This window comes from Miniopterus schreibersii (assembly GCF_964146895.1).
Source record: "Miniopterus schreibersii genome assembly, chromosome: 14".
NCBI lineage: Eukaryota > Metazoa > Chordata > Mammalia > Chiroptera > Miniopteridae > Miniopterus > Miniopterus schreibersii.
In genome coordinates this window covers 38,889,014-38,902,683 of record NC_138114.1, presented here as the reverse complement: position 1 = coordinate 38,902,683, position 13,670 = coordinate 38,889,014, and the positions used below count along the sequence as shown (strand labels likewise).

At 41.0% G+C, this 13,670-nt stretch overlaps 1 protein-coding gene across 2 annotated transcripts; it reads left to right on the top strand.

Annotated features, from left to right (window-relative positions):
* COX15 (cytochrome c oxidase assembly homolog COX15) lies at nucleotides 1-13,436 on the top strand. Of its 2 annotated transcripts, XM_081158918.1 has the most exons (10): nucleotides 73-241; nucleotides 1,122-1,201; nucleotides 1,690-1,880; nucleotides 3,424-3,546; nucleotides 3,831-4,017; nucleotides 6,106-6,273; nucleotides 8,519-8,600; nucleotides 9,843-9,997; nucleotides 11,546-11,659; nucleotides 12,798-13,436. In XM_081158918.1, exons 2-10 carry the CDS (start codon nucleotides 1,187-1,189, stop codon nucleotides 12,927-12,929), a joined length of 1,167 nt encoding a protein of 388 aa, XP_081015044.1. In that variant the 5' UTR covers nucleotides 73-241; nucleotides 1,122-1,186; the 3' UTR covers nucleotides 12,930-13,436. The 2 variants fall into 2 exon arrangements, with proteins under 2 accessions (XP_081015043.1, XP_081015044.1); XM_081158917.1 differs by lacking the exon at nucleotides 1,122-1,201 and having other exon boundaries at nucleotides 1-241.
* The last annotated feature ends 234 nt before the right edge of the window (nucleotides 13,437-13,670 follow it).

Genomic DNA, 13,670 nt, shown 5'->3' with positions numbered 1-13,670 from the left:
GTCGCTAGCGCAGGCGCAGTCGCGGCTCACCCCGCGGTCTCCGGAGTAAGAGCCGGCTCCGCGTGACTCGAAGTGCTTCCGGTTTCTGAAGCCGGGAAAGGAGACCGCGGGGCGCGGCGAGTGCAAGTGGCGGCCGCGCGCTGTCCTCGGGATGCAGCGATTACTCGTCCCGCCCTTGAAGGCCTTGGTGGGGAGCCCGAGTCTCCGACTCCTGGTTCCGAGGGCGGCGCCTAGAACGCAGGTACCGCAGGGCAGCGGACTCCTGAGTCGCCGCCGCGGGCGCGGGGGGCGGGGTAGGGGTGGGGCAAGAGCCTGGAGGGAGAAGATGACCCGAAGTCACGGTCCCGTAGCTCCTTAGAGTTCAAAACGCATTTCCTTGTTTCCAGAGCCCCGGAGTCCTGGACTGGACCTACCCCTTACTAGCTGTGTAATATTAGCAAAGTTAGATAACCTTTCTGTGCCTCAGTTTCCCCATCTGTAAAAATGGGAATAACAATACTTAGTTCATAAAATTGCTAGAAGGATTAAATTTACTATACATCAAGCATTAATACTGTAGTCTGTTAAGTGTGCAATAGCATTATGTCTAAAAAAAGCAATGTGCGTACCTTAATTTAAAAATACCTTACTGCTAAAAGAAAGGTGACCATCATCTGAGCCTTCAGTGAGTCATAATCTTGTTGCGGGTGGAGGGTCTTGCAGTCACATTTTTTGATGGCTGCTGACTGATCAAGGTGAAGGTTGGGGTAGCTGTAGCAATTATTTTAAATAAGATAAAACTTCTTTTCATGAGAATGATTTCTCTGTAGCGTGGGATGCTGTTTGATAGCATTTTACCCACAGTGGAACGTCTTTCAAAATTGGAGCCAGTCCACTCAAACCCTGCCACTGCTTCAGCACTAAGTTTATGTAGTAGTCTAAATCCTTTGTTGTCATTTCAACAAGCTTCACAACATCTTCACCAGGAGTAGATTCCATCTCAAGCCACCACTTTGTTTACTCATCTGTAGGAAGCAATTCCTCATTTGTTAAAGTTTTATCATGAGGTTACAGCAGTTTAGTCACATCTTCAGGATCCACTTCTAATTCTAGTTCTCTTGCTATTTCTACCACATCTGTAGTTATGTCTTCCACTGAAGGATTGGATTGAGCCCCTCAATGTCATCCATGAGGGTTGGAACCATGAATGGCATCTAGAATGGTAAATCCTTTCCAGGAGGTTTTCAATTTGCTCAATGCAGGGTTGCCACAAACCTTCAATTTGTTAAAAACACGCACACGCACACACGCAGTATCTGCACAGTGCAATAATTGAAGCATCATAAAACGAGGTATGCTGTATTTTCAGTCAGGGGACAAGCAGTGTTCCAGTTAGAGAGAAATCTTGTTTAATGACCCACAGAAGAAAGTAACCCACGTATAGGTGTAGAGTTAAGTATAAGTGGATTATGCAGAGACTAGAAGGGTCATGTAGTATGGGGATGGATTGGAATGAGGCCAAGCCTGGAGACAGGAAAACCAACTGGAAAGTGGTTGCAGTAATCCAATGAAGAGATGATTTGCCAGGGCAATAGCAGTGAAGATGTTGCCATACTGGGTATTCAACTCCAGAGTGGGATTGAGTGTGAGTAGCAGTGGAGTGGGGCCTTTCCCTTTCTCCAGTTGTAATTTGTCTGTCTTGATCCTCAGTGTGGTTGCAGCTATGGGATCAGGAGCCCCTTGAGGCCAGGGCAATACAGCACCATCTCTGAAGTAGCTTTACAATCTGGAAGAGGTACAGTGTTCCTTCCCTCAAAGGCTGCTGAGCGGGTGGTGGGCCGATGGCTCCTGGTCTGCAGTGGAACAGTGGCTGGAGCAGTTATTCTTGGTGGAGTAACTAGGTGAGTAATTTGCTCATTGTGTGTCAGCTGTTTCGGTCATCAGTAGAGGAACAGGATGACCAACAGTGAAGGGACCCTAGGGATCATGTAGTCTATCTCCTTCATTTTACAAATGCAGAAACTGAGGTCTAAAGAGGGATTATGTCTGATGGCTTGCCCTGACATAGTACATTTCAGGTTTTTTTTAATAGGAGTGCTTCACAAAGAGTGGTTTAGATCTTAAACACAAACTGCACATTGTTTGTGTATATTTCCCCCTACAATCAGAGTTCAAATTTGTCTCAAAATTTTTTGTACAGTTAGTTTGAATTAAACCCAAATAAATTCCATACATCACAGTTAGCTCATATGCCTCTTACGTCTTTTTAAACTTCCTCCCCTGTACCCCCATCTTTGCAGTTTTTTGTTGAAGAAACCCAGAAACCTAAATCATTTGTCCTGTAGAGTTTCACGGTCTGGCTTTTCCTGATTGCATACTGTGGTGTTTAACAAGTCCCGTTTTCCCCTGTATTTCCTGTAAACTGGTTATTGCTTGATCAGATTCAGGTTGGGGCAGAGGGCAAAATACTTCATAGGTGATTATAACGTTTATAAATATCTGGTATCAGAGATGTCAGCCACCATTGATGATCATTGCCTAGATCCATTATTTCATTAGAGTTGCAAAACTGTAATATTGTAGTAGCTCAGCTCTAAAGAGAAACTTTGCCTCACCAACAACTGGGTTATCCTAAAGTACAGTGTATATAGGAAAGGCAAGATAAATACTTGATTCTTTCCCTTTATTTACCAATTTTCAAAATTCTAAATTGGTTCCCAAGCACCCTCCAAAGGTAACCAGTAAAGTGTGAGTTTTTAAGTATCATTGTGAGCTCATAGGTTTAAACAAACTCGGTATGTTTCAATCTATTGCAATGATGATGTTTTGCTCAAATTGTCCCATCTTTAGTCAGTGAGAACCTCTCAAGTTGGCTCCAGAGTTGTTTTGACAGGACCCTGTAACCACTGAGTCTTTGCTTTCTGGATGATAAGATGTTCCAGGCTCTTGTACATTTCCTGTCTCAGGCCTAAAGTCAGCCTTTTACTTTAGGAACCCTAACTCCTTTTGGTGAAAATACCTTTGGTTTTAATAAAGTATATGTGTTCTCAAATTCCCTCCACATTCCTGTGCCCTTATTTCAGAATACTGAATGTGTTACATAGGCTGTTATGAGAGCCGACAAATTTGAGTTTTACTGTCTTTAAGTTCACTCAAGAACCTAAAATGTTTTATGCCTATATCAATTCTCTTTTCCTTGTGTAAATAATGTTGATTATGCATTTAGGGCAAATTTCTTTGGTGTAAGGGTTGATTTTGTTGTTTCTGTCAAAATTCTAAGCAGTAAGAGAAGAGGAAGGTATCAGAGAGGAAACAATGAAATGATGTGTTTACCTTTAGAGAGGTTATGTTCATATCCACTTGTTGCCATAAACTACGAGTAATCCAGCATTGCATGTGCACATTCACAGATACACACACTCACATTCAAATATCTTTCCTAAGGTTGACAGAGTCTGGCCTCTCAATGGTAGATTGGCATTTAATAAAGGAGATGAAGCCACCTTCAAGTCAAGAAGAATGGGAAGCAGAATTCCAAAAATACCAGCAATTTCCAGAATTTAAAATGTAAGTATTATAGAAAGTCAGGCAAACATCCCATGAGATCCACTCAGTCTTTTGCTTATTTAAATGTGTCAGAATGATTAGATTCATTATTTCTTGATATTTGAACTGTTATGTTTAGTTAACTTCCTACTCTAAATCTCCAATTCTGAAGTGATCCTGAGGTCACTAACGAGGGAGATGGCAGACCTAGCAAGCTTCAAGACTGAGAATGTTCCTGCATTCCATTGGGAGATAAAAATCAGATGGAGGCTTCCTCTTATTTTTTGACTTCCCTTTTCACCCAGCTTGAATCATGATATGACATTGGCAGAATTCAAGTTCATCTGGTACATGGAGTACTCACATCGAATGTGGGGTCGCCTTGTAGGCCTTGCATACATCCTGCCTGCTGCCTACTTTTGGAGAAAGGGCTGGCTCAGCCGCAGCATGAAAGGACGTGCTCTTGCCCTCTGTGGGTTAGTGTGCTTCCAGGTGAGATGTACTCAAGTTTGGGAAACCAGAGATGCTCCCAAGAACTTCCTAGTTAGCATTGTTTTTAAGGAAGTAATTTTATTAGAGAGTAGGTGAGAGCTTGGATTTTAGTGTCACATGCCTGGCTTCAAGGCCCAGCTCTACCACTTAGTAGGGCAAGTTCTAACATCTGTAGGCTATGCTTTTTTTGCCTGTAAATAGGGATAATAATAGTGCCTACTGTTTAGGTTGCATGAATATTAAGTGAGATCATGCATATAAAGTACTTAAGTTAGTGCCTGGAATCACTAAGCGCTCAGTAAATATATTTTTGTGTGATAAGAATTAGAGTTTTTGCCCGGCCGGGCGTGGCTTCGCAGTTGAGCATTGACCTAGGATCCAGGTGATCGGGGTTCAGTTCCCAGTCAGGGCACATGCCCGGGTTGCGGGCTCGATCCCCAGTCAGGGGTGTGCAGGAGGCAGCCGATCAATGACTCTCTCATCATTGATGTTTCTATCTCTCTCTCTCTCCTTCTTTCTCTGAAATCAATAAAGATATATTAAAAAAAAGAAAAAGAATTAGTTTCTTTCCCACCATGGCTCTCCTCCTGGGTTCTCTTCTCTTCCCTTTTTCTAATTTGCCTGTTCTGTGGGAAACTGGGATCCCTATGGTAGAATAGCTACAGAAACAAAGAGGAAAATTCCAAAAGAGAGAAACAGTTTATGGAATGAGGGATCTTAAAATATAGATGTAGCTGAGAGATACTCAAGTACTATATAAATGGTGGTTAAAAAATCACATAAGTGAAACTTCTGTTAAGGAAAAGAGCACTGAATGACTGTGAGGCTGAGAGCCAAGAAAAGGAGTACTGAAGAAGATACATGAGTATTAGGGTCAAAGTATCCAGGCCCTAAGGGAGAGATCAGAGCATCAAAAAAATAACAGAATTTAATCAGGAAGAAGTGAGTTGTTTAATTTAACTTAGAAGTGGTGAGACTATGAACCAAATAGAAGTAGGAGGGAGATGGAAGAGATGTAATACAATAGAAACAGTAAGGAATCAGACATTAACAAAAGTCTAATAGAAACTAGGGGAGGGGGGATGAAACAAAATGAAAATTTATTTTAGAATAGAAAAAAAAAAATCCCATTTAAGACAGACTCTCAGGGAGGCAGAAAATTGAAGATGGCAGCTAAGTGTTGGAAAAAAGAAAGGGCTAGCAAATCACACTCTACTCCTTCATTTTCCAGTGTCCTATGCAGATGAATCAAGATAATTAGAACCTCCAGGGTAGTCATGAAGAGGGAAAGAAATACCCAAAAAGATTTTCCGAGGAGCATATATTTAGAAGAGGTGGGAGAATCCCCATTTGACATGATTCCATTGCTTGGCAGGGCGAGAGTGAAAGGGTTATATATTATCTGATGTGACTGGAACAGACATTTGGGTTACTTGAAAAAGTCAGTAAAAAGCAGGGAATCATAGAATAATAATACAAACCTTGAACTTGTAAACATGTGCTTTCATTCTTTTTTTTAAGAGCTAAGGCCTGTTCTTTAGGCCTCTATTGGAGTTCAACCTCAGATCTCTTGCACCCCCATAAACTATCATTTTGTTTCACTTTCCTTAAAGAGGAGTGAGAACTTAAATACTTTGCAAAGCAATCTGACTGCAAAGCCTTCTAAATTTTTATCCCCTACAAAACTTTTGTTATTTTCTTTTCCCACCTAACTTGACAGTAGTTGTTTTTAAGCTTTCTCAAGTTTTCCAAAACATTCAGTCTGCTTTTATAGAAACAGTTTTTTTCTCATATTTTACCAGTTTATATAATGTTAAATCATATCGAGTATATGTAAGGTTTTGCCCACAGATACACTTTTCTATATTTCACTTACACGTCAATAAAATGTTAATCTAATCAGCAGTTAAATATTTATGCTGTTGTATGTGGAAATGTGGGTAGGTCCTGATTCCTGGGATACAGAGGATATGCGAGGTGTATGGAAAGGAGGGGTCAGGGAAGGAGTATGCCTGATCATTGATAACTCACTTTCTCAGAGAGTAAAGTTCAGTAGTTTCAACTTTATTTGCCTCTTTTTGATTCTAGGGGCTATTGGGATGGTATATGGTGAAAAGTGGATTAGAAGAAAAACCAGATTCTCCTGACATCCCTCGAGTCAGTCAGTACCGCCTCGCTGCCCACCTGGGGTCAGCCCTTGTTCTTTACTGTGCCAGCTTGTGGACCTCGCTGTCACTGCTGCTTCCTCAGCATAAGGTAGGAGTCAGTCTGTATTGTTACCACATCGGCACAGAGGCTGACAGGATTAGAGAAATGGTAATTCTGGTTCTAATAGGAAGTTATGTCAAAACATACACATTCCGTTAGTGATGTCTACCGATTTACCAGAAACTAGATAGCACTAAAGTTTGGAGGAACATTCACCTTTGGGACTGCAGAGTAAAATGTGCAGTTACAGTGATACTTCAGTTTTCAAATGTGATCCATTCCAGAAGACCGTTTGAGTTCTGAAATGTTCGAAAACCGAGGGATCCACAGCCGACAGCTAGGCCTCAGGATCTTGCCCTCAGCAGAAGCCATGTGCATGTTCGACTTCTGAGGCGTGTTTGAAAACCAAAGCATTTACTTTTGGGCTTACAGCATTCATACACCAAAATGTCCATCAATGGAGACCTTCGAAAACCGAGGTACCACTGTATTCTTTTGAGCTGGAGTAACTCATCCAAAGGAGAAATAGTATGGGAGTTGAATATTTTGTCAGCATTGCCTATTGGGAAAGGCAAAAACATGAATTTTAGAAAAGGTGGGAAGGAGTACCAACAACAAGAGATACCCCAACCACTCTACTTCTGACTCCCAGAGGGATAGTGGATGGCGAGATGGGGAAGGCCAGAGAACGAGAGTGATTTCTGGCCCTGTGGTGGCGCACAAGTGCCATGTTGGTTGGTTCTTTAGATGGGGACCTGCCATTCATCACGTTGAACAATATAGTAAACTTTAGTGATCTTGCCTGGAAGTATTTCCTTAGTAGGCTGATTAAAGGTTTTTCTAATTTTTTTTTAATGAATAATATTTTAGGTATTGAAGTCGTGGTTGACCTGCGTAACCTGTTCATTAGTGGATTTTGAGATGTCAATAAGACTTTTAGGTAGAATCATCCAATAGGTACTTGGAGCCAGTGGCCTGGATCCCAATAAAGACAGGAGATGCTGACTTGGCAGTTGCCCCACAGGGAAGCCAGATGGAGTTGAAACAGTGGTATAGTTGACAATTCCACATCTGAATAATTCCTGTTCTCCTGACTTTCAAAGCCAAAATTCTAAAATGAATTGCCTATATCTATAGCTGTACATCCTGACAACCCATTGTTTCTTTTCAGTTCTTTTCACTGGCTTCCCCACCCACCCCTATATATACACACCTACACATTTACTTACACGCTTACATATACACACACATTCCCAAATAGTCTCTACTGAAATGGTACTCTTAAGGTTACCAATGACTTTTTAATTATCAATTAATTGTTTTTCTCTTTTTAAAATTTACTTGTATTCCACTAATTACAGAAAGGATTTGACATCATAGTCAAACATATAGTTGGACTATGTTGTCCAGCTTGGTAGCCAGCTAGCTACATGTGGCTATTTAAATTTTAATGAATTAATATTAAATAACATTAACTTTAAACAAACTTGTTATTCAACTTTAAATTTAAAAAACTATTTCATTTTAAGTTGCTCTAGGCTTAAGTTCTCATTATCCAAATATTGGGCAGTACAGATAATAGAATACTTCCATCATCGCAGACAGTTCTATTTGACAGCACTGACATACTCTGCTATAAAACCTTAGTAATGATCCCTAATTCTTCACATACTAGATTATAAAGCATTTGAGGGTAGAACTCTGACTTCACCTTTTTGTATCTTTATGGTTACCTATCTATAAAGTTCTTAATAAATATTTGTGGTCTCACTGATAGTACCAGAAGTTGGCCATAGTAAAAATAACAAATTCAGACTTTACCAAAAACTAAATGCAAGAATCTCCACTCTAGGCATCTTTTACAATTTTGATTCTGATTATATTTGTTAAGCACTAAATATCACACACCAGATGAAAATCCAGTCCTATATCTTCAGCCACATCATTTTAACCATGGTGAAGCATTTTTTCCCCTGAACAATGAAATCATTCCATTATTAAATAGATAAATATTGAGTACCTACATGCCACGCCCTGGGCTAGGACTACTCTAATAAAACAGGTGGCAGTTCCTTTCTTCACAAAACTTACAGGATAGCAGAAAAAACGGGTAGTAAATGTATACATTTAATAAAATATGATACAAGTCAGAGTATCTGCTGGGAGTACCTAACCTAGTTTAGGGTTCAAAGAAGATTTGACCTCAAATTGTCACCTGGGTTTAGCCTTGGAGATCTTTGCTGCCTCTCGTAGTTCCTGCAGTACAGTTAACCTGAGTGATTTTCTTACTTAGTTGCCTGAAACCCGTCAACTCCTGTGGTTGAGACGATTTGCTCACGGAACAACAGGCCTAGTGTTCCTTACAGCTCTCTCAGGTAGGACTCTTCAAGATGGCCCATTTTCATTCCACTCTCAGGTCTCTTGCCTAATGCTTTTCCCTTTCTTCCTGTATCTTCCTATTTCCCTTCACACCTGCTTCTCTCATACCCATCATCTTTACCCTCTGTTTTCTGTTCCTTCTTTCCTTTCAAAAATTCTGCTTTTCAGTCAGTAGAACAAAAATATTGAGCATCTACCTGGATCCAGACTGCCTAGGCTCAAATCCTGGCTTTACCACTTATGAACTCTATGACCTTGGACAAGCTGTGAAACCTCTCTGGGCCTCAGTGACCTCATATTTATTTAAAATGAAACAAAATTTAAGGTTTGGTTCCACAGTCACACTAGCCACATTCCACGGGCTCAGTAGCCCCATGTGCCTTGCAACTATTGTATTGGGTGGCAGATACAGAACATTTTCCTCACCCCAGAAAATTTCTTTGGACAGCACTTGCTTTAAAATAAAACCATTAAACCAGTGATTTACCCAACTCCCCCCCCCTTTTTTTGGTGGAAGAGAATGAATTTTGACATGCTAAATGGCATTTATAGAATAAGGAATGTGATCTAAACATCTCTGAATCCTCTTTGATCATAAATAATGAAATCAAAATAATAAATTGATCATAATAATAATTCATGAATACCCTGTTTATGTGTTTATCTAGGATTGAGTTTATAAGGTTTTGGGCTTTTTTTCCATCTCTTTGTTCATTTAGCAAACATTTTTTGAGCCACCTGGGGAAGAGATAAACTATAAAAACAGTATGCCAGATAGTGTTCAGTGCTGTGAAGAAAAATAAAGGAGGATAAGGGATAGAGGTGGGTGGGGGAGTGCTGTCTTCATTGGGGAGGTCTCTTTGGCAAGGTGATGGAGTAAATTATGCAGATGTCTGGGGGAACACCACTACCAGAATAGATCAGTAGTTCTCAGTGGGAGGAATCACTAAGGGAATTTTTCCAAACTCCCATGCCTCTCTCAAGCTGCTTGTTTACTTCTGCAGGGAGGCATGCCAGAGTCTTGGAGTGGGAGCAAGTGAGGATATAGTTGTCTTTCTTCTAAGATCTCATGGTGATTGTGATGTATATTCCATCTGAGAACCCCCACTGTAAATACTTCTATTACTCTGGCACTTTCTTTTATCTAACTCTGGGATAATAAACAACTTCTGTGTCAGAATACTATTTGGCCTCTTCTTTTTCTCATTTTAATAAATACCGTTTACTTTGGCATACAGGGGCTTTTGTGGCAGGACTGGATGCTGGGCTCGTTTACAACTCCTTCCCCAAGATGGGAGAATCTTGGATCCCAGAGGACCTCTTTACCTTTTCCCCACTCCTGAGGAATGTTTTTGAGAATCCCACCATGGTGCAGTTTGATCACCGTGTTCTGGTAAGTCTAGCTGGTGGTTACTGGCTTCTGAGCATAGGGAATCTCTCACAGGCCTTGGGGTGAGCACTAATGGCAACAGTAAGAGGGCAGGGTGGGCATTAGATTTCCTTTTTTTTTAAAGAAGAAATTGAGTACGAGTTCTCTGATGTGATGTTTTTCTCCAAATTACCCACACACATCCTCCACCCAAATTCTGGTGTTCAGGATACTGCCAGCTTCCCAAAGTTCGAGTCTGCTTTTTACCATCTGGGAAATGATAACCTCCTTCAGTCCTGCACACACATAGGAGAGTCATTTTAGCAGATAAAAGTCTGAGTAGAGAAGGGGGTGCAAAGACAGTGGTTGCCTAGCACATAGCTGTCAGAACTGAACCAGAAACCCAAGGAGGCAAGAGCATCATATGTACTCTGTTTTATTTAAGCTAATACTTTCTGAGGGCCTGCTATGGGTCATGTTAAGATTGGCCTGGTAGTGAGGCATGATAAATTGGAGCAGGGAAAGATCAGCAGCAAGGAGACCAGTGAGAAGCAGTAGTGCTATTGCAGTAATGCAGGAGAAAGTGATGGGGTTCAAGGCTTCATGGTGGGCATGGTCTTAAGAATGATGAAACCGAGCAAGGTTCTAAGGAATAGATTAGCTGTAGAAATTAAGGTGAGGAAAGATGAAGGGAGAGCCCAAAGTTTGTTCTGGGCCATGCTTAAAACACAGCCAACAAAAATGGGACTATTGGAATGCGTGTTGAGCTAAACACGGGGGGATGTCATGAGACTGAGGTATGCTGAGTGTGAGAGGCTAGGGTACATCCACACAGAGAAGTCCAGAGGACTCAGATGTCCACAGGGAATGCTGGGGCTGCGCAAGTTACCATATGTGGGCTCAGTGCCCCACTACACATTTTAGAATAAGCAATTTCTGGTTGAAATTGTCATCATGGACAGCTCTGAAAAGGAAAAGTGAAATAGATGTACATATATGATAGAAAGACATTCTCTTTGCCATCATGGGAGGGGAATGGAGACTATTGCCAGTCACAGTTGCTTATTCTGAAGGGGCAGGAATGAAAATGAGATTTTAGATTTTTAGCACTAGCTGGCACCACCACTACCTCCTCTACCCACAGCCCAGGAAAATAATAATCCTCATGGGCTGGGGTCAGCCCTGCTTTAAGAATACAGGATTACAGTAGAGATAAAATTAGGGATAAGGGTGCAAAGAATGGTTTAAAACGTGAGGGCCCGGCTTAGGGGACACCCACAGTGGAAGGTGGATAAGATCACCGAGAGAGAGTGTGTATAAAGTGATAGGTGCAGAAATCTTAGGTGGCACCCTGGGGAACACCTACACTTAAGTGGCCAGCAGAAGAGAAGTGGGAAGGAGACTGAGGAGCAGTAAGTAATCAGAGGTGGAACAGCAGGTGGTTCTCAGCCTGGGACAGGGACGTACCCAGTGGTTCCTCACTGGTTCTGCAGGAGGTGCATGGAAGGTGAGCAGAAATCAGGAGGGTGGGACGTTTCCTCTTGGCACTTGATGAGACTCTTCTCCTTGCAGGGGATCACTTCAGTTACTGCCATTACGGCACTGTACTTCTTGTCTCGGAGAATTCCCCTTCCTCGAAGGACCAAGATGGCAGCAGCAACTCTGCTGGCTTTGGCGTATACACAGGTATAAACCACTTCTTTTTGGCCTAAGGGTATCCCCAAAACAAGGTTAAAAAGGAAAGGTAACAGGCTAGGAGAAGATATTTTCAATACTTGAAATAGACCAGAAGATGAATAACCAGAAGATAAAATAAGGGTATCAATACATAGTTCTCACAAGAGGAATGATGAATGGCCAATAAATACAAAAAGCTGTTTAGTCTCACTCATTATCACAGAGGAGCAAATTAAAACAATGCATGCCATTTTGTGCTTGTCAGATTGGGGGGGGAAAGATAATCAGGTATTGGCACAGGTATAACAGATTACCTGCATATATTCTTGGTGAGAGCATGAGTTTGGTGTTTTTCAGAGAGCAGTTTGGCAGTATCTTTTAAAATGTTAAATGTATAATCCCTTGGCCCAGCAAATTGACTTATTAGTGCCTGCCCTAGAGTATTCTAATGCACAAAGAGCTATATCTATAAGGAAATTCATTATAGAATTGCTGATGGTGAAAAATTGGAAGCAGCCTAAGTAGTTAAATAAACAGCTATGGTAAATTTATACAGCAGTTTAAAATAAGATCTCAAGACATACATTAAGTGAAAAAAGCAAGTAGCAGAACAATGTATTTTTTTAAAAGTATAAAACCATGCCCGGCTGGGCATGGCTCAGCTGTTGAGCATCGACCTAGGATCCAGGCGATCAGGGTTCGATTCCCGGTCAGGGCACATGCCCGGGTTGCGGGCTGCAGCCGATCAATGACTCTCATCATTGACATTTCTGTCTGTCTCCCTCTCCTTTCCTCTCTCTGAAATCAATAAAGATATATTAAAAAATAAAGTAAATAAATAAATAAATAAAAGTATAAAACCATGTTTTTCTAAAAACATTTGTACGAAAGTAAAAGTATATAGAAACCGGCAACACTGTCTACCTTTGGTGAGGGTAACTGGGATAGGGTGAAGGATAATTCAGGGAAATTTTAGGGTTTTGTTTCAATTTACTTCGTTGTAAGTGTACTTACTTGTAAAATGAAAAGTATATTCTTAATGCTGTGATGGGAGAATGTAGAGGTTTGTGTATCTGATTGTCGATATCATTTCAGCTCTGAATTTGTGGTTCCTGCTTTGCTTACTGCCTTCTTTTCTCTGTAACAGGTGGGCTTGGGCATTAGCACTCTGCTGATGTATGTTCCAACTCCTTTGGCTGCCACGCACCAGTCAGGCTCCTTGGCTCTGCTCAGTGTTGCTCTCTGGCTCATGAACGAACTCCGAAGGGTCCCAAAATAATTCCAAGAGGATCAGCTACCTAGGACTTAAACTGCTTTTGAAAGTTCAAGAGCACAAGAACTTGGGTGTTGCTAAGAGGATGACCCTCACATGTCAAGTGGTTTCCAAATTGGTCAAGTTTTAAAAAATTCTTTGCCTGTTTTTAAAAGTCACTGGATCAAGAATGTCATTAGGTACGGTTATAGTAAAGGTTCTTTTTTAAATCTGTTACTTTTCACGTTGATCCTGTTAATGGGATATCACCTCTTCTAGACAGAATTCTTTTAAAAAGGGAACTACAGTCACTGGGGTAGGTTCCCATACTATTATCTCCTGCTTCCCAAACTAAGGTTGTCCTTAGTTAATAACAGCCAGCAGAGGGCAGTATGATCCAACCCAAAGGACCGCATGCTAATGCTTCTACAGTTTCCTCCAAAGAAAGTGGCAACGAATGAATGAAATAAGTTCAAGTTTCAGATATTTTACTTCATTTTTATTTTATTAAAGATGAGTAAGTTTGGAAAAACAGATCTGGTTGCATTTAGCTATATAACTGCATTGTGCCTATCCATGAGCTCCTGGTGAGTGGAGATTATCTGGATTCTTTTTAGGTTTGCATTACTCCCAGCATCAGACACGTACATTGTGAACGAATGGAAAAGGATTACAGATTGATGTCCCAGACACCTCTTTCAAAATAAGTCATCACATAATGTAAATTAAATAGATTTCCCATAACGTTTTCAAAGATCCCTCAACAAT

What these genes read in the sequence shown, in the direction of transcription:
- COX15 (XM_081158917.1), top strand. Translation starts at nt 152, where the DNA reads ATGCAGCGATTACTCGTCCCGCCCTTGAAGGCCTTGGTGGGGAGCCCG. An exon ending in GGGCGGCGCCTAGAACGCAG is followed by an intron (nt 242 to 1,689) that starts GTACCGCAGGGC and finishes CTTGATCCTCAG; the next exon opens with TGTGGTTGCAGCTATGGGAT. An exon ending in CAATTTCCAGAATTTAAAAT is followed by an intron (nt 3,547 to 3,830) that starts GTAAGTATTATA and finishes CTTTTCACCCAG; the next exon opens with CTTGAATCATGATATGACAT.